The 19635-nt window shown below is 49.8% G+C and overlaps 2 protein-coding genes across 3 annotated transcripts in view; both read right to left on the bottom strand.

Moving 5' to 3' along the window:
- Window positions 1-19635, bottom strand: part of LOC147630661 (adenine DNA glycosylase-like) — a 120631-nt gene that overhangs the window by 15082 nt on the left and 85914 nt on the right. The gene's annotated exons all lie outside the window — the stretch shown is intronic.
- LOC147630663 (uncharacterized) lies at window positions 830-3418 on the bottom strand. Its single transcript, XM_086810599.1, has 2 exons — window positions 3327-3418; window positions 830-3288 (listed from the first exon to the last, which is right to left on the bottom strand). The coding sequence occupies exons 1-2, from the start codon at window positions 3344-3346 to the stop codon at window positions 2358-2360; spliced, it is 951 nt and encodes a 316-aa protein (XP_086666725.1). The 5' UTR covers window positions 3347-3418; the 3' UTR covers window positions 830-2357.

The following is a 19635-nucleotide window of genomic DNA, read 5'->3' as shown; positions in this document are numbered from 1 at the left end:
GCTGTGTCATGGATATCCAGGATGCAGAAGTGCACAGCCTTATCTACTACAGAGGCCGAGTATATTGCAGCCACAGAGGCTTGCAAGGAGGCATTATGGCTATCTCGGTTAGTGGTTGATTTGGGTTATACAGGGGATATTCCATTGCTGCATTGTGACAGTAAGAGTGCCATCCAATTGGCAAAGAACCCTGTCTTTCATGCAAAGACGAAGCATGTGGATGTGAAGTATCACTTCATCAGAGAGGTGATAGAGAACAAGCAAATTCAGCTTGTTAAGATTCATACGGATGACAACCCGGCTGATCTGTTGACAAAGAGTTTGCCTCCAGAGCGATTTGCTCATTGCAGACACTTGATGGGCATTGGATGAGGCCAGTTTCAGCCTTGATATGGCCTTGTATATTATCATGTACATGCTGATTTTTCTTTTCCTTCATTTAAGAGCTGTTTGCCTTCAAGTGGGAGGTTGTTGGGGTAAAGGCATTATGCCCACCCTTATAGTGTGTACAAGCCCATAAGTTATAGTACATAGTACACTTAGTACTTTTAATGTACTAAGTGCACTATGTGTACTAGTGCAATATACATGTGTGATAGGGGAGTCACACACTCATCTTGATGAGTTGACTTATCCCCACAACTCTCTCTCTCTCTCTCTCTCTCTCTCTCTCTCTCTCTCTCTCTCTCCTTTGTTTCTCTGTGTATGTCTCCCACATGAAACTCTAACCCTAATTCTTCTTCTCCCATTCAGTCCCCACTCTTAAAGAGTGGTACAATCATATTCTCTGTCCAGCTTGTCGGGAAACCCTCACAAATGGCACGATTAAACACATGTACGATGAGCGGAGCCAAAGTGTCTCATGCATATGAGAAGTGCTCTCCAACTAGCCCATCATGATCCTGTGCCTTTCCATTCTGTAACATGTCTATCGCATCTAGCACCATCCGCATAGTAAAAAAGGTGCTGCTAGCCACTCTAGCTCCCAGTGGAGGGGGGATGGGGGGCTGTCTTGGTGCATCATATAGCTCTCTAGCATAAGTATGTCATGCCTCAGGTGCTGTAATCGGAGTACCAGGCTGTCTCTCCTGAAACATCTTCCATGCCCTCTTGCTGTCCTTCCCCAGGAAGAGTTGGTAGATCTCCTCCTCTAGCTTAGCCAAATAGGCTCGTTTCTTCCTCCGCACAAGGCGCCGAAAGATCATCCTGGCCTGTCTATGTGTGTGAGACCCAATGGCAATCTCACGATGTAGCTGTGCTCGTGTCTCACGACACTCATCATCATACCAACTGCTCTGTGGGGCAATGCCGCGAGGGTGGGTGGAAGGGATCATAGTGCAGGGAAACGCATATGAGGCGGATGCATATAGAACACCTGCCAATCCTCTCGTGATCTCATCCAGAGAGCTATGCGGGTCTAAAGCGAACAAGCCATCAGATACTGCATCCTGATAAACCCCAACTGTCTCACGTGTAAACTGATATCTCGGGTACCTAGGTAGATGAGTGGCTGGCCCATCTCTCGGGGATCTACCTACTAGTGTGAAACTCAGGTATGCATGATCGGCTGCTATGCCAATGGGCCTACTGGAAATCGTGAAACCCCGCACATTAGGTATCAATGAAGGAGATCCCATCAAGTAGTCCACTGTGCTCGCTCCCCCTTTAGAGTTCGAGTGTGTGAGAGCATCTGAATCTTGCCATCTCAATAAGCCATTGTATATGACCAACCCATGTGCACTCTCAAATGTGAGAAAATGCCTGCCATAATCTGTAATCTCCCCCTCATCTTGTGCTGATCTCTGCAACCCTACATCCTCTGCCGTGATCTCTCGGTACATAGCCTCTTGAGTATCATACAACTCTGTCTACTCTGTGCCTGTACGTGCATAAAAGTCCCCCAATAGTAATATGTCTCCCATGCTGCAAACCTCATAATATCATCATATACTGGTATATAGGGCAACTCTCTTGATGGTGCAAACCTGGGCTGGGGGAAAGTAGCATACCGCCACATATAGCTCGCGGAGCCCCTCTCTGCAAATTCGGACCCACATGTACCTCGCATCTGCATCTCTATGTACCACATGTATTTTGTCACGAAGCTCCTCCCTGTAAAGTATTGCCACTCCTCCCGATCCTCTGGTGCCTCCCACTGTGCGTGGCTGAGGGCGGAAAATTGATTCCCATCTATAACCCCGCACGTCAGGAAGCCTCTTGTTTGTGCACTGATGGGTCTCCGTATACATAGCAATATCACTGTGTCTGAAAGTATCCTCAAAGTATCGTGCATCTGTTCTAAGGGCTCCGTTGTAATTCCACACCGTGAATCGTAAGGTCTCATAGGCCGCGCACCGTCAAGCGGGCCTCCTCTCCGTAATGATGACTCGGCCATCTCTGTATACCGCCCATTTCCCCACTTTCCTTGCCTCAAGCACACGCGGCATGTGTTCCTTCCGGTGTGCTATCTGTGCCGGTGTAAGGTCCTCATCCAAATAAATCTTTTCCCCCTTAAGGGCCATCCTTTTGGAGAGGAAGGCCTTCTTCTTCTCCAAGTCACCAAACCTGATGATCAATATCTTCGCCTTGGTTTCATCTCTGCCTACTCGCCATGCTCCGATAATGGGTACATCAGTGGCTCCAATTTTTGTTGCAAGAGCTTTTGCATCCTCTTGGGGATTTCCCTTATCTTCCCACCCAACTACACGTACATGTAAGGCACGTGCCTGTCTCTTGGCTTCCTCTTCCAATGTAGCATTCATCACCTCTACTTTATTGACTGGTGTATCCTTCTGTTTTTTTACTACTTCAATCCAAGGGTTGACTTCCTCAATTTGTTTCTTTGTAGCAGTGGCAAGTTCAGCCCATGAATGCATTTCCTTCTCACCTGCAACCACTTTTGCCTTACATGATTCCAAAGTGTTTTGCATTTCTGTGATGTCTTTTTCGCTGTCAGCCATACATGTCTTCAAAGTGCCTTCGTACGATGCAACTGTTGTGCCAATCTCTCGGAGCATGTCATCCTTCCATTTCTGCATCTCTGTTTTCATTTTCGTGTGCATCAAGGCTTGGGCTAATTCCATTTCAACCCGTACTTGGGCTTGCATTTCTCCCTTCAATTGGACATATATCTCTTCCTTCAGTGTTTCGTATATCACTTTCCTTTGGGCATGCATCTGCTCGGTCCATTCCTTTTCAAGCTCCTGTCGCATGGTGTTCATCTCTGTCCTTATGTGAAGCTGTAGCTCCTCATAAAGGGCCTCATCTCGTCGGGCCATCTTCGTAAACCTTCGTGAGCCTCATCTCGTCGGGCCATCTTCGTAAACCTTCGTGAGCCAGGGGACATGATTCCTTCCCTCAGTCTTCTGTGGTAGGCATTTGGTGCCTTCGTGGGGGTGTGAAAGGTTGTCTCACCATCCTGTTCGCCCTCTAGTGGTTGAGATATGTTTTCCCCTACTAGTTGCTGCCTTGGGGGCCTGAGCAAGGGTGGGTGGGAAAAGGGAGGCAAGATGCTGTACCTTCTGCCCGACTGTACCTCTTGCACCTTACTGTTTGCACCTGCGCAGCTTGCCAATAGGCCTCCAACCGTCCCTTCTGCGCTTTCTGCAACTACCTGCAAACCCAGGCGCCTCCTGAAGTTCTATTTGCCTGCAACCCAAACTTGGTAAGCACCAGCGCAGAAGGTGTGTCTGTGTTGTTGGTGTTTGAGTGAGCGCTATCGCCGCCACTGTGCATCACCGTGTCTGCTGACTGTGCAGCGCCGTGTTTGCTTTTGTGTGCTCATGTCTACAAGAATATCCACCAACCTGGACCGCACATATGGCGAAAACAACAGCGAGGCAGAGGGCGAACACCTAGCACTTGTTGCCCATCGCTGAGCGCGCCCCTTGCTGCCACTTGTGCCTGCCCATTGCGCTGTTATTGGTGTCGCGCGTACCCAGCTACGCTACGCCAGCAGCGCGAAGCGCGAGCAGGGCAAGGTTCACGCCACATGCACAGGTTCACGCCACCCAGCAGCGCAAAGCGCGAGCAGAGCAAGGTGCACAGGTTCACGCCAGGTTCACGCGCGCGCGCGCGCGCGAGAGAGAGAGAGAGAGAGAGAGAGAGAGAGAGAGAGAGAGAGAGAGAGAGAGAGAGAGAGAGAGAGAGAGAGAGAATGTGGCTGATGTACATTTTACATATAATATAAAACACCATTTCACGAAAAAAAAAAAAGAGACAGAGAGAGAGAGAGAGAGAGAGAGAGAGAGAAACTTTTATTAACATCTTCAAAAGACCACTAGGGTCTATGAGACAAAAAAGGTGTTACAAAGTATCCAAGTGTTACACTGATCCTGGTAAAACAAAAAAATAAGAAAGATTACTAGCTACAAATACAAGTAGCATCCTCAAGAATACATCATCAGGAATATAATAGCACAATGACCCAAGGTCCAAGGAACATCAAGCTAGGGGGCGGATGGAGAGGTCTCATCATCATCCTCAAGAACTGTGTAAAGGGCATCAATGTCCATATGTCCTATGTGGGCATCTCTGTATCGCCGAAGCATCTCCGAGACATGGAGCTGATGGGCGGAGCACCTATGCAACCCAATAGGTCTTGGGCGCCTAGCTTTGAACTTCCTGGTCTACGGTAAACCAGGGGAAACGGAGAGGCTCTTGTGTGCACTGTCTGACTCATCTAGAGGGGAGAGAGAGAGAGAGAGAGAGAGAGAGAAATGAAATGATATATTAACGTCTCTAAGAGGCCATAATGGCCTGTTGAGATATCGACCTCATCTAGTGAGGCGGTGGACACTGATGACCCGCCTGGGGGGTAGGCCCCACACTTACACCACTGGCATGGTTGGTGAGATCATGGGTGATATGCGGCCAGTGGAATGACAGGCTGTGTGACAACCATTCTAGAGACTGGCATAGTTATAGCGCCAGCTCATTTAGTTGGGTTCACACTATAGAGAATCCTAGTATGTATTTGGTTGAGTACCTTTTCATATGTGTGTACTCTTATCTTTGTATATGGTGTGTTGAGTGTTGAGTGAAGGAGAAGAAGATTTTCAGCCTCTCACCTTGTGTGTTCTCTTTTAGGGTTTTGTGAGTGTGTGCACTGTCTGACTCGTGTAGAGGGGAGAGAGAGAGAGAGAGAGAGAGAGAGAGAGAGAGAGAGAGAGAGAAATGAAATGATATATTAACGTCTCTAAGAGGCCATAATGGCCTGTTGAGATATCGACCTCATCTAGTGAGGCGGTGGACACTGATGACCCGCCTGGGGGGGTAGGCCCCACACTTACACCACTGGCATGGTTGGTGAGATCATGGGTGATATGCGGCCAGTGGAATGACAGGCTGTGTGACAACCATTCTAGAGACTGGCATAGTTATAGCGCCAGCTCATTTAGTTGGGTTCACACTCTAGAGAATCCTAGTATGTATTTGGTTGAGTACCTTTTCATATGTGTGTACTCTTATCTTTGTATATGGTGTGTTGAGTGTTGAGTGAAGGAGAAGAAGATTTTCAGCCTCTCACCTTGTGTGTTCTCTTTTAGGGTTTTGTGAGTGTGTGTGTGCTTGCAAGAGCTCAAGCTCTCTTCTCCCTTGCATCTTTTCATGGTATCAGAGCATGGTTCATGCTAAGGGATGAGCTACAAGCAAGAGAAGCAGAGGAAGCGGTACGAGAGTAAGAGCTTCAACTACTCTTCCCTATTTGTGTTGGCGACTACACCCTTGTCGGAAGCTCTACGGGAGGCACCGACAAACGATCTTTGATTGAGGAGCTTTCTTCGCGGGAGTAAAGCTATAGGGCAACTATTCTGTCCTATATCGGACAACATTTTTCTGACCGAAAACGCGTTTCGGACGCATTACGACCTCCGTTTTTCAGAAGGCAGGCGATTTCGAGCACTGTGGGTAAGTCATCAATTCTCTGCAGAACTCTGTTTTAAGAACTACAAGAAGACAGATTGACTGTGCAGACATTGTGTGTGCTGCAAGGAGGTTAACAGTTGCCATTGGGTGTATGTATGCACATTGAGGTCACTGGTTGTGACATTTGAGTGTACTACAGTACCGCTGCAGAAAATACAGCAGTTTGTGCAGGACAAACCAGAGTGTTGTTTCTGGTAAATTTGTGTATCTGGGAAGATGTTAAATGATGGCATAAACCAGATTGTTGTTGAGAAGCTTGATAAGAACAACTTCCATGCTTGGAGATTCAGGTTGACGAATTTCCTGATGGGAAAGGGTTATTGGGACTACATAGAAGGTGAGCATGAAGAGACATCGGAGATACCAGAGATCAATCCGACTGCTGCTGATGTGAAAGAGTTCAAGGATTGGAACCAAGGAGCCAGAAAAGTTATGTATTGGCTCTCTATCAGTATACAGGACACCATGATTGGGCACATACAGGATGCCAAGTCCTCCAAGGAGGCGTGGGACACCTTGATAAAACTCTATGAAACAAATACCAAGGCACGAAAGATACAGTTAAAGAATGAACTTCATACTGTGGAGAAAAAGAGTATGTCTGTGAATGACTATGCATTGAAGATAAAGAGTATTGTGGAATCCCTTGCATCTATTAGTGTTTCAGTAGATGATGATGATAAGGTAGAAGTCTGTCTACGTGGTCTCGGGCCACAATACAAGGCGTTCAAGACGTCTATTCAGACTCGGGAAAACATTCCCAATTTTACAGATTTGGTGTCTATGTTGATTATAGAAGAGAAGAGCTTGGGTGAAGACCAACAGTCTTCACAAAACAAAAACAATTCAGAGCAACAGGCCTTCTATACAAGTTCAGGAAGAGGACGAGGTAGAGGAGGCCGTGGACGCGAACAGGTAATCAGAATTATGGCCAGTAGCAGCAACAACAACAGTCCCAGAATTCACAACAACAACAACAACAACAACACGCAAGTGGAAGAGGCCAGTTCAGAGGTAGGGGGAGTCAAAGAGGTCGTGGAAATTGGCAAAGGCAGTATAATGATACACGTGGATGCTTTTATTGTGGTAAGCCTGGACATGTGCAGACAGATTGTTATAAGAAGCAAGCTGACATGCAAAATGGGAAATTGCAACAAAACAACTATGCATCCTCGAGCAAAAACAATGAGGATAATGAAAGGTTGTTTGTTATGCAGCATGTCGTTAATGCCATGTCTGAAAATGTTGAAGCAACACATAAAGATGATGTATGGTACGTTGATTCAAGTGCTTCGAACCACATGACAAGTCATGGGGAGTGGTTCAAGGAGATGAAAAACCTTGAAAGACCAGGTTTTGTGGAAACAGGAGATGACACTGCTCATCCAATTGCCCATGTTGGAGATGTGCCATTGTCTATGCAGGATGGCAAAGTGAAGTACCTTGCAAATGTACTTCATGTTCCGAACATAACAAAGAATCTCGTTTCAGTTGGCCAGATGATTGAGCAAGGTTTACGGATTTGGTTTAATCTTGATGGTTGTTACGTTGAAGACTTTAAAGACAAGTGCAGGTTGGTTGCAAAAGGCAACAGAGTGGACAGAATTTTTACATTGAATGTAAACATGCCTGAAGTGAGTGCTGCAATGTTTGCAAATGGTTCAGGAATTGTTGCAGACACAGACATTTGGCATAAAAGAATTGGACATGTGAATGTGCAGAGAATGAAGTCTATGCAGACTAAAGGAATTGTGACAGGACTGCCAAACTTTAAAGTTGAAGGTATGCAGAGAATATGTGAAGCATGCCAATTTGGAAAGCAAACAAAACATGTATTTCCACGTAACAGAAATGTGAGCAAAAATGCACTAGATGTTGTGCATTCAGATGTATGGGGTCCTACGAAGACCATGTCTATGGAAGGCTGCAGGTATTATGTGACATTTATTAATGACCACACAAGGGAAGTGTGGGTATACTTCATGAAGGAGAAGGGTGAGGTGTTCACTCACTTTCAGAATTTTAGAGTTATGGTTGAAAAGCAAACAGGGAAATATGTAAAGTGCCTAAGGTCAGATGGAGGGGGAGAGTACTTCTCCAATGAGTTCTCTGAATTTTTGAGGAAAAATGGTATTCGGAGACAGTTTACATGCAGATACACTCTGCAGCAAAATGGAGTTGCTGAGCGGAAAACAAGCACATTGCTGAGATTGCGCGAGCATTGATGGAAAAGAAGAATATGCCGCATAGCTATTAGACTGAGACTGTTTCTACAACAGTTTACATCATGAACAAGACTCCAACTGCAACCATACATGATGTAACTCCAGAGGAGAGGTTTACTGGCAGAAAACTTGATTTGTCTCATCTAAAAGTTTTTGGATGCATTGCATATGTGCATGTGCCAGATGAGCTGAGAACTAAGCTGGATCCAAAAGCTGAAAAATGTGTGTTTATTGGATATTCCCTTGAGCAAAAGGGATACAAGTGTTATTACCCCAAGCAGGGATGTTTTTTATGAGATGAGCAGCTGGTATGCTGCTGAAAAAGAAGCTGTTGGGGCTGATGTGAGTGGAAATGTGGTTGCACAAAATGTAAGTCAGCAATCATAGTCTTTGAGTGGACTAGGAGAGTCCTCATCTAGTGGTTCAGTTGATAGACCATGGTGTGGCAGGCTGCGTCATAATACCAGTCCTGCAAATGTGATTAGTACATCACATAAAGGCAAAGAGAAAGTGGTTGAGCCCCTTAGTATGCCTGACATTTTTCTGCAGGACATTCTCATGTTGATGGAGAGTCTAGTGGTTCAGAGATGAGCCTTAATGAGGAGCTTGGGATCCCAGCTATGAGAACACCTAGTGTAAAGAAGACTATGGAAGCCATGAATGCAAAGCTGCGAAGATCTAGGAGAGTGAAGAATCCTGTGCAGACGTTTACCTATGATGGTTATGTGACACATCACTATGCATACATGGCAAAGGTTGTGCAGGTTGTAGAGCCCACATGCATTGATGAGGCTGTTGGAAATGTGTGTTGGGAGAAAGCTATGGATGAGGAGATGGATGCACTATATGGAAATGAGACTTGGGATTTAGTGCAATTGCCAAGGCAAGAAAGCCATTGGATGCAAGTGGGTGTACAAAGTAAAACATAACAGTGATGGAAGCAGAAGCAGGTACAAGGCTAGATTGGTAGCCAAAGGATATGCGCAGACATATGGCATTGATTATGAGGAAACTTTCAGCCCAGTTGCCAAGATGGCAACAGTGAGAGTTGTGATAGCAGTGGCTGCGTCAAAGAAATGGACTTTACATCAGATGGATGTAAAGAATGCATTCTTGCATGGGGATTTGCAGGAAGAGGTGTATATGTTGTAGCCACCTGGTTATGAGAATGTGAGTCACCCCGAATGTGTGCAAGTTGAAGAAAGCCTTGAATGGCTTAAAACAAGCACCAAGAGCATGGTTTGACAAGATTTCTGAATATCTTGTCACTATTGGCTTTCATGTAGCCAATGCAGATTTCTCATTGTATGTGAGACATAGTGATAGAGGGGTTATGCTTGTTGTCATCTATGTAGATGACTTGATCATTATGGGGAACCATGATGCAGAGATCCTTGATGTAAAGATCTTGCTTAGACAGAAGTTTGAGATGAAGGATCTGGGGGAGCTCAGATATTTCTTGGACATTGAGGTGATTTGGTCACCACATGGTATTGGATTACTGCAGAGACAGTATGGCTTGGACATGTTGTCCAAGTATGGTATGACAAGCTGTAAGCCTATCTTAGTGCCATTGGATCAGAATGGCAAGTTGAGTGTAGATTCAGGAGAGATTTTGGAGGATCCTACTATGTCTAGGCGCATAGTAGAAAGCCTGATCTACATGACGATCACCAGGCCAGATTTAAGCTATGCTGTTGGGTTGGAGGAGCGATTGTGGACAGAGCTCCAAAAGCGAAGGTGAACCACGAGCGACATGCCCGAGAAGACTTGAGAGACCAGTTTCAACAAACACTCCGAACTCTGGTAACTTCTTTCCACCATTCTCAATCCTCCACAACCCCAACCATAGCCTCGACAACAGTTATCCGTGCCTCACCAAACTTCACCAAGTACGACAGCAAGTGCGACCATTCAGTTGTGACTCAGTTTATTCACCATTTTGTTGCCCACTTTCCACGCTCACAGATACCCAAGACAAGGTCCATTTGGCAGTTCCACACCTCACAAGTGATGCAGTCACTTGGTGGCAACATTGGTCCCATTTGCACATAGATTCTTACACTCACTTACTGGACTATGATAGGGACACCTTTGTGTCCGATGTGAAGACCAGGTTTGGACCTCCACAGTACATGACAAATCTTGAAAATGAGTTCTACAAACTCACCCAGAATGGTTCCCATGTGCTCACCTACTCCAACAAAGTGATCACATCAGCTCAACAGTTGGGAAAGTCCAAGGAGGAGAAGCTAAAGAAGTTCATTCGGGGATTGGATCCAAACATTCGGTTCCCCGTTCGAAATTTTGAACCCAAGACTTATAACAAGGCTTTGACTCTTGCGCAGAACACAGTTCTAGTCACCCCCAAATCCCAACAGCAATAGATGCAAACCACCCAACAAAGCCAGGCGTCTAACCAGCACTCAGGTAAGAGGACTCCCAACAACAAGGATCAAAAGAAGAAGGGCAAGAATAGCTCTTCTACTGGGAAGGAGCAACAAAATGGACCTAAGAAGAGCTCCGAAGAAAAGATCAAGGAGAGTCTTACCGTAGGATTCTTACAGTCAGATGAGCAGGAGCGGTACTTCAAAGAGAAGCGTTGTTTTTTCTACCACCACACAGGACATGCCAAGAAGGATTGTACCAAATGGCAAGCGCAAAAAGGCAAACAACCAGCCTCCACAATGGCTACTGCCACAGTTGTACCACCCATACTTACGAGAAATGGGAGAATGGAAACGAAAACGGAAACGTAAATTTTGAGGATGGGGGAAACGGAAACGCCACGTCATCCCAGGTTATCCTAAGAGGGGGGTATGGGAAAAGTCTATAGTGTACATACTACACTCTACATTTATGATTTGAAACTTCACAATTTAAAACTTTAAAGTTGCATGAGAAATCAAAGCATTTAGAAGTTAGAACTTGCCATAATCACAAATAAGCTAAATCCATCACTCAATCATCAATGAGTCAAGCCTCAAGAGTCAAGACCAAGTCCTTAGTCATTACAAAAAAGTGTAAAATCAAATGCCAAAGGAAGCTACTCTCTAGAGTCTAGACTCTAGACTCTAGAGTCCTGACTCCTCAAGACTCTTCTATGCTATAGAAATAGCCTCATCCTCCTGAAGCTCATCCTCATACCCCTCTTCTGGTGGAGCTTCTTCCATGCCATCTTCATGTGTTTGATCATCGCCCTCTGCCTCCTCAACTACATCACCAATGTGGAGCTCGTGTCAATCTCCGATTTATGAAAGCCAATGTATTTATCATGAATGTACTCATGCTTCATCTTTGTTAGCAAACGCAAGTTTGCATTAACAAATCTAAAAGCTGAATTATCTCGTGATCTGCTCCTGCGAGCTCCGCCTCTCCCCCTCCCGCTGCTTCTCGCCGTCGCGCCCCCCTCTCCCCCCCGCCTGTCCCCCGCCTTCTCCTCCGTCCTCTCCCCCGCCTCCTTCTTCGCACCCTTTCTCGCCATCTCTCCCCCGCCTGCTGCTGCCTCGCATCCTCCCCCGCCATTTCTTCCCCGCCTCCTTCCTCGCATCCTCCCCCGCCTTCTCTCCCCACACCGCCTTCTCCTCCTCCGCCTCCTTCCTCGTCTCCTCCCCCCGCCTCCTTCCTCGCTTCTTTCCCCCGCCACCTCTACCCCCCACGCCTTCTCCTCCGCCTCGCTTCTCTCCCCCGCCATCTCTTCCCCCCCGCCTTCCCCTCCTTTGCGCGGCTCTTCCCCCCCGCCTTCTCCCTCTCCTCCCCTTCCGTCTCGCCCCTCCCCCCACCGCTAACTCCCCCGCCTCAGCTCCCCCCTCCCCCCCCCGCTCCGCCCCCGCTATCCTCTAACCTTCCGCCTCTCCTTTTCCTCGTAGGGCTGTGTCCCTCCCGTTGGTGACCCCGGTTTCTGGCCTTTTCCCTCTGGAGGACTCCATGGAAGCCGCTCCGACTACCCCTGCCGATTCCGGTCTCCGTCTGGAGTTCACAGCTGCAGATCATCAGTTGTTTGTTTCCACAGTATCCGCTCTTGAGGCCTCCTCCTTGGTCTTCAAGATAGTGGGTAGCCGTCCGATGCGGAGAGGGCTTCGCGACCTTCTGCAAGGCAGCCTCGTTGGCGTGCCTGCCAAGATCGTCAGCGTCAATTTTTTGGGACGTGGCTACTACCAGGTGGATTTCGAGTCCCCCCAGGCAGCTCAGATGGTGCTGGCTCGGAGCCCCATTGCCCTACGCTCATCCCGGGCGTTCCTGGCGCGATGGACTCACGGTTTCGACCCCGCTTCTGACCCGCTAGCAGGCGCGACAGGTTTTCCCATCACTATCTGCTTTCCTGGACTCCGTAGGGAGTACTTGCCCCTCTTGTCATCCATTGGCAAGGCGTTCGGGCAGGTGGTGGAGACGCCTCAGACAGCGGCTTCAGTGGTAGCTCGGGCAGCAGGACTCTCGGCCATTCGTGTTGTGGTTCCGTCACCGGAGTCCCTCCCGAAGACGATCCTCCTCCCTTGTCTTTCTAGAGGACATCTGATACAGCGCGTGGAGTATTCGGGCCTCCCCGGCCAGTGCTACACCTGTCGGGAGATGGACCATCTCGCACGCGCCTGTCCCCATAAGGGGGTTCATCCCTCACGCTCTGCCGCCTCTGACGAGCTCATCTACTTTCTTGCTCCCAAGGCGATTCCTCTTCTTTGAGTGTATGTGACCAAAGGTACTCCATAAACGCTCCAAAGCTAATGAAGAGTACACCTGCCCCAAAATACGAATGGCCAGGTGCTGAAGCTCTAGCGTTTCTGCACCATCGTCTTCCCACCAAGTGACAGCACCAACTTGAAACCTACAACATGACAATTTGAAAAACCGCAATTACACTTCAAACATCAAATAAAGGTTCATATGACATAGATTTAAATAAAGGTTTAAAATTCAGCTTTTAACCTGTCATGTTGTGTGTCACTCCATCCAAACATTCCCTCTTTGTTGCGGCAGTTTGCAAGTTCATCCTTCACCTTGCATCTTTCCTCTGGAGAACCAACCAACCTTTGCAAAGTGTTATTCCAACCACGTCCCACCTCACCATCTGCCTGCTATCTGTCTCCCGTTGTGGTGAAACTCTGGATCAAGCACATAGACAGCTGTATGTAGTGGACAATCATATCTCCAACTCTTGTCTTCTATCTGCATCAGTCTCTATCAAACGGATGTTCTCAACCATCCGATCCATGGCCTCATAAATCTTCCCAATATAAGACACATCTTCATCCACATGCTTCAAAACCTTAAGAATCGGCCAACATAACTTGAGAAGACGCTCTACAGAAGGCCAAAACTCATCCTGTGTAATAGTAGCATAGCAAAGCTGCCCGAGTGCTTGCCCATGAGTAGGCCATGACTCCCAATCAAGGCATACCATCATCTTCTTTAGGGCTGGTCTCACATGAAAGAGACGACGAAGCATCATGAAACTGTAGCAAAGCGGGTGTCGGAGTACTTCAATAACTCTTTCTTTGCAAACCTGTGATATAATGCAAGAAAGTTATGGTGGTGGGTTATGAAAGTTATGGTGGTGGGTTATGAAAGAATCAACCTCTTTGCCTGTGTCAATGGTGGCCTTTACCCAATGCAACTTTCCAATGTCTTTAAGCAAGTTATTGAGACAATGTGCCATGCATGGGCTCCATGTAATGTGCGGGTACCTCTCCTCTAATAAGGCCCCTGCTGCCTTGTTGATACTCTCACCATCTGAAACAAATTGAACCACATTTTGTGGACCCACATACTCAACAACCTCACTCCATATCTCACATAGCATAGAAGAAGTTTTTTGCCTCATCCCAGCTTCTGTAGACTTTATGAAGAGTGGATTCCCTCTACATGCTACAAGAACGCCTTCCAATAAATGGCTGCGTATATCACTCCACCCGTCAGCCATTAAAGAGACCCCATACGTGCTCATTTCTCCTTCACAAGTGCAATGGCTTCATTGATGAATGTTATCTCATTCTCAAGCAATCTCTCCTTCAAGGCATCATAAGAGGGTGGAGTGTGTGCACCACCAAATGCTGCAATTTCAGCAACCATCTCTTTGAAGAATGGTGAGCGGGCAACATTGAAAGAGATCCCACAAGAGTAGAAAAAGCGTGCTACATTTTTTTTTGCTCGCTGAAGCTCTCGCTCCCCCCCCTGCTCGCGCTGACTGCACGCCCTCCCCCCATTCCCGCCCTCGCGTATGCTCCCCCACCCCCCCCCGCCTGCCCTCGCATCTGCTCCCTCTCCCCCGCCTGGCTGTCCTACGCGCCCCAACGCAGTAGCGCCCGCCGCCCCCCGCTCCTGCTCATCCCCTTCGCGCCTTCCCGTCCTTCTTGAGCTCCCCGCCCCCCCTTTCGCCCCCTTGCCTCATCTTCCCCCCCGCCCCCTTTTTCGTGCTGCTTCCGCCTCCCCCCTAGGGGCTTTTTGTCTTCGCCGCCTTACCCCCCCCCCTTTTTTTTTCTGATTTTTCTGTCCCCCCTGGGGCTTTCTTTTTTGCCTTCCGCCTTCCCCCTCCGTCCTTTGTGTGCAGCTCGGTTCTTGCAAGACTCTCCGCATTCGCTCCGCCTTCGACATTGCTTCAGACACTGATGTAGGCTCTTCTCGCCGCACCTCAGAGGGACTCTCCCGCAGCCCCCTCGCCCGCCCCTGAGGATACCCCCGTCAGGCTTTCTCTTTCGCCAAAAGAGGAAGCGAGCCTCGCCGCAGAGGTGGAACGCCTCCAGGCACATTCCACCATCTACCGTATAGTCGGCACTCGCCCCAGCAGAGGGGAGATCCGAGATCTTCTTCAGGCCCGCCTTCTTGCAGATGTGGACAAGATCCAGGACGTTCAGCTACTGGGCCGTGGACACTACCAGATCGAGTTCGAGACAGCCCAGAGCGTGGCCAAGGTCCTAGCCATGAGTCCCCTTGACATCAGGCCTTGGCAGCATGGCTTTGACCCAGCAGCGGCCGAGCAGGGAGAGCGCCTTTTCCATGTTACAGTTTGCTTCCCTAGACTCCGCCGTGAGTACCTTTCGCTCCTTTCTAGGCTAGGAGCATTGGTGGGTTCGGTGCTAGAGACTGGCCCCACAGCAGCTTCAGTGGTGGCCAGAGCAGCTGGGCTACCTTCGGTCAGAGTTTTGGTTCCTGACATCTCCTCCCTTCCGAAGGTCATTCAGCTACCTAGGATAGGGGGGGGATGGATTGATCAGAGAGTGGAGTTCTCGCAGCTCCCGAACCAGTGCTTTATTTGCAGGCAGGTCGGCCATCTGCTGCCCTCGGAGGAGACCCCGACCTTCACCGCAGCAGCAGGCCCCTGATGGCTCGCCCACAGATGCGGCTCGGCAGGCAGCCTCCAGGACACCTACTCAAGCCACAGAGACCTCGGAGTGGCAGCCTAGACAGGGGCGCCGTTGAGGGAGACAGCCACAGCAACACGCCCAAAGACCGATGCAGCAGCAGCCACAGTCTCAGCATCATTGGGTTCCCGTGAGCAACAGCTTTGCTCCCCTCCAGGAGGAGACCCCTGCGACGACTGAGAACCAGGAGATGCCAGCACCCCCTCCTTCACCCCCCCCACCCCCGTCCCCCCCTACCGCCTTGCTTCCACCTTCGCCTCCTCCCGTCCCTGCTCCGGTTTCGGCAGCGGCTCCTTCTCCACCCCCCTCGCCCCCCCCTCCTCCCCCCCCCCCCGCCTCAGCTCCCCGTGAGGCCCTGGCAGTCCCCTGGTGTTCACCTGCAGTCCGGAGGGCTCTGAGCACCGACCTTGCTCGAGCACCGCAAAGGAGACTTACCATGCCGATTCGAGCTTCACGAATATCATCTATCCGCAGTCGGCTGAGTCGCCTCGGCACGAGACAGCGCTCGGAGGCTTTTGATTACTCCTTCACACGGCTTTTTGGAGCAGAGGGCCCCCATCAGCCAGCACCCATCAGAGTTCATGTAGTGATACCTCCCGCCCGCGGGGAGGAGCCACTTGATTCAGCGGTGGCCTTCTCGTTCCCTCTCTGTGGCCCATGCGACCGGGAGTGGACTCTGGAGCTCGCTCTTAGCACTTTGAAGACTCAGGCAGTTGAGTTTTCTCACCATGAGAGCGATCTAGAGGTGACAGATGTGATAGGCCGACTATGGGAGTTGGCTCATTTTTTCTTGGATCCCCGGAGTGTGGATGCCTCAGGGATTCGTCATTTGGTCGTTCGCATAGTGGCAGACTTAGCACACGACCCTGGATATGTATGCATACAAGAGGTTGCTCTGTCTGAGCGGGAGGCAGTCGCCATGGGACACAGCCATTGGCGCCTGATCCGAGCACACCGGGTGGGCAGATTCGTAGCCGCTCGGATGGGGACTATTCTCCATCCAAGCCGCTTGCGAAGGCCCGCCGTACGACTGAGACAGCATCCACCTCAGCAGGTCATCCATGAGGATCATCTCATGGAATGTACAGGGCCTTGGCGGAGCACATTATATACGCTATCGTGGTTGCTTGAGGTAGGAGCTTCAATTATGCTTGGTTGGTGGCAGTATTGATATTTTGATGATGCAGGAGCACCACTTGGGTGACACCAGGATCCAGAGATATGGTTCGGTGATGCCTGGTAGATGGGACACCTTTTGGTCTGCAGGGTTTGGCCCTTTGGGTGGACAGGGAGGAGTATGCATGCTCATTGTTGCAGATGTATGGCGGCAGGCCATTGTGGATCAAGGGATCATTGTGCCTGGTAGAGCACAGTATGTCATTCTGAGGATGCATGATGAGCTCTTGGGCGTGCTCAACATCTATGCGCCCAACCATGCTAGTGCCACAGCAGAGTTCTGGACCTAGGTTACGGATGCATTGCCAAAGGCCGCACATTGGTGTGTCGGGGGAGACTTCAACATGCTTGAGGACCCGGCCGATAGGGTGGGAGGCAGTCATGTTACAGTGCACGGCACGGAGCTTGCAGCTTGGGAGCGATTTTGCATGTCACTGAGGATCACTGATGCATGGCAGCATGGGGCCTTTTCCCGCTCTCAGGACAGTCTCAGTTTCTCTCGGCCGGATCGCCGGCAGGGAGGGACTAATCTATCACGGATTGATCGCTTTTATGTGGGCGACTAGTTAGGGGAGCGAGGGGGCTCCTTTGGCATTCTCGCTGGCACCTCATTTTCAGACCATGCGCAAGTTATTTTGACACTTGAGGAGAGGACACGGGAGCCCAGCGTGCAGTTGAGGATCCCAGAGAGGGTACTTATAGATCCTAGTCTCGCTGAGGACATTGAGAGGATTTGGCAAGATAGTCAATGCTCTGACCAGGATGCAGCAGGCCAGTGTGCCCAGGGACTCATCGAGCTTAGCTCTTTTCTGCACGCTGCAGCTTTGACACGGCTGGGAGAGACTCGCGAGCGGGAGCATCGACTGAGACGCAGCCTTGCTTCGCTTCAGCGCCTTCAGGAGCAGCAGCCTGCATGTGAATGGGTGGCGTCCCAACTGAGCCAGGCACGCCAGGAGGTTAGAGAGGCAGAGGAGCAGAGACATGAGTTTTACTATCGTCGCGAGGCCTCTCAGTGGACGCAGCTTGGTGATAGAGTGACTGGGGAGTTTTTTGAGATTACTGGACCCCGCCATGCTCGAGCAAGAGTCCGTCAGCTTGTGAGGCCGGACGGATCGGTAGCTACTGAGCCCGCGGAGATCAGAGCCATTGCCACTGGGTTCTATAAAGACCTGCTTTCAGCGGAGCCAGCCACTGAGGCTCGAGATGCTTGCAGACAGACTGTGTGGGCCCATGTGCAGAGGAGGGTCACAGATCATATGCGTACAGTTCAGGGTGAGCCTCTTTCAAAGGTTGAGCTTGCTGAGGCCTTGAGGGTCCTGCCGCGCCATAGTTGCCCAGGGGAGGACGAATTGACGCAGCCTTTTTTATGCGCTATTGGGATCTTTTGGGGCCATGCCTCCGCAGGGGCTTTCAATATGTTTTGGACACTAGGGTGATGCCACAGAGCTTTTCAGAGGGCTTGATCTTTCTTATCCCCAAGGGGGAGGGAGTATCTGATGATATTCGGCATTGGAGACCTATTACGATCCTCAATATTGTCTACAAGGTCTTAGCAAAGGCCTTGAGTTTGAGGATCCAGCCCTTCTTGGGGGAGTTGATTCATGCTACCCAGATAGGATTCGTCAAGGAGCGTAGTATCCTTGACAACATTTTCACCTTCTGGGAGGCGACGGCCCGAGCTAGATTTCTTGGTGAGGACTTGGTCGTGATGCTTCTCGATTTTGAGAAGGCATACGATAGAGTCGATTGGGTTTCTTAGAGGGCACTATGCTTCGCCTGGGCTTTGAGCCAGGTTGGATTAGAGGGGTGGCGGCTCTGTATTCCACAGCTCGTAGCCAGGTGTTGATTGCAGGAGGACGGGGGCCGAGTTTTGAGCTATCCAGATCAGTCCGTCAAGGGTGTCCTCTCGCCCCGTTTCTTTTTCTCTTCTTTGCTGAGGCTATGAGCATGTATTTGACGGCAGAGGAGGTTGGTTTGAGAGGACTCCAGCTCCCAGTCCGGGGGGAGGACCTGCTCGATGCTGAGTTTGCTGATGACACGGGCTTATTCTTGCATGGCCAAGAGGCCAATCTTCTTCGGGCAGAGCAGTCGCTCCAGGTTTTTAGTGCAACTTCGGGAGCATTGATCAATTGGCGCAAGACAGTGGCCTTTTGGATCAGTAGCGCTCCCACTCCGGCATGGAGCTTAGACCCAGGTTTTAGATGGATTCCTCCTGGCACAGCAGTGCGATATTTGGGATGCCAGATTGGACTAGATTTGTCACCTGAGCAGCAGATTGCCCCGCTTCTTCTGAGCATTCGGAAGAAGCTTTTGTATTGGAGTACAGCTCGGCTATTCTTGGCTGGGAGGGTAGTGGTGGCAAATCAGGTGCTTTTAGCGACCATGTGGTACATTACGTCTTGCTGGATCTTCTCGAGCTCTTGCATCAGCCAGGTACAGAGGCTGATCAGGAACTTTCTTTGGTCTGGGCGGGACGATCAGCCAGCCCGGGCAAAGGTTGCTTGGGCAGTTATTACACTTCCGCTGGCCCAGGGAGGCTTGGGCATTATAGATCCAGTCGACCAGAGTAGAGCCTTATTGAGGAAGCTTATTGTTCGGGGGCGCTGAGCCTTGGAAAGAGCTTCTTTTGCAGCGGCTGCAGGCTCGGGCTCCCCCAGTAGGGGGCACTTGAGCACCAGAGATTCGATGGATCTTCATAGAGATGAGGAGGACGGGCCTCAGTAGAGGATGGGAGGACAGATTTGCCTTGAGCATCCTGAGAGCTTGGGAGCTGCTGAGACCAAGGCTCTCTCAGAGACCTCCTTCTTGTGTTGAGGAGCGGGCTAGACAACTGCTCATCTCGAGCCCAACAGTTCGCACAGAGCAGGGTCATATGCTGGGTTCTCGGCCTCGTCTAGCTTGGGGACCTTTGGCGCTTTGGAGACTGGCAGGCCTTTTGCAATCTCCCAGAGGAG

This window comes from Cibotium barometz, chromosome 16, assembly GCF_041138505.1.
Source record: "Cibotium barometz isolate CiBa-2024 chromosome 16, ASM4113850v1, whole genome shotgun sequence".
In the NCBI taxonomy this organism is placed as follows: domain Eukaryota; kingdom Viridiplantae; phylum Streptophyta; class Polypodiopsida; order Cyatheales; family Cibotiaceae; genus Cibotium; species Cibotium barometz.
This window is presented reverse-complemented; position numbering and strand designations above follow the sequence as displayed.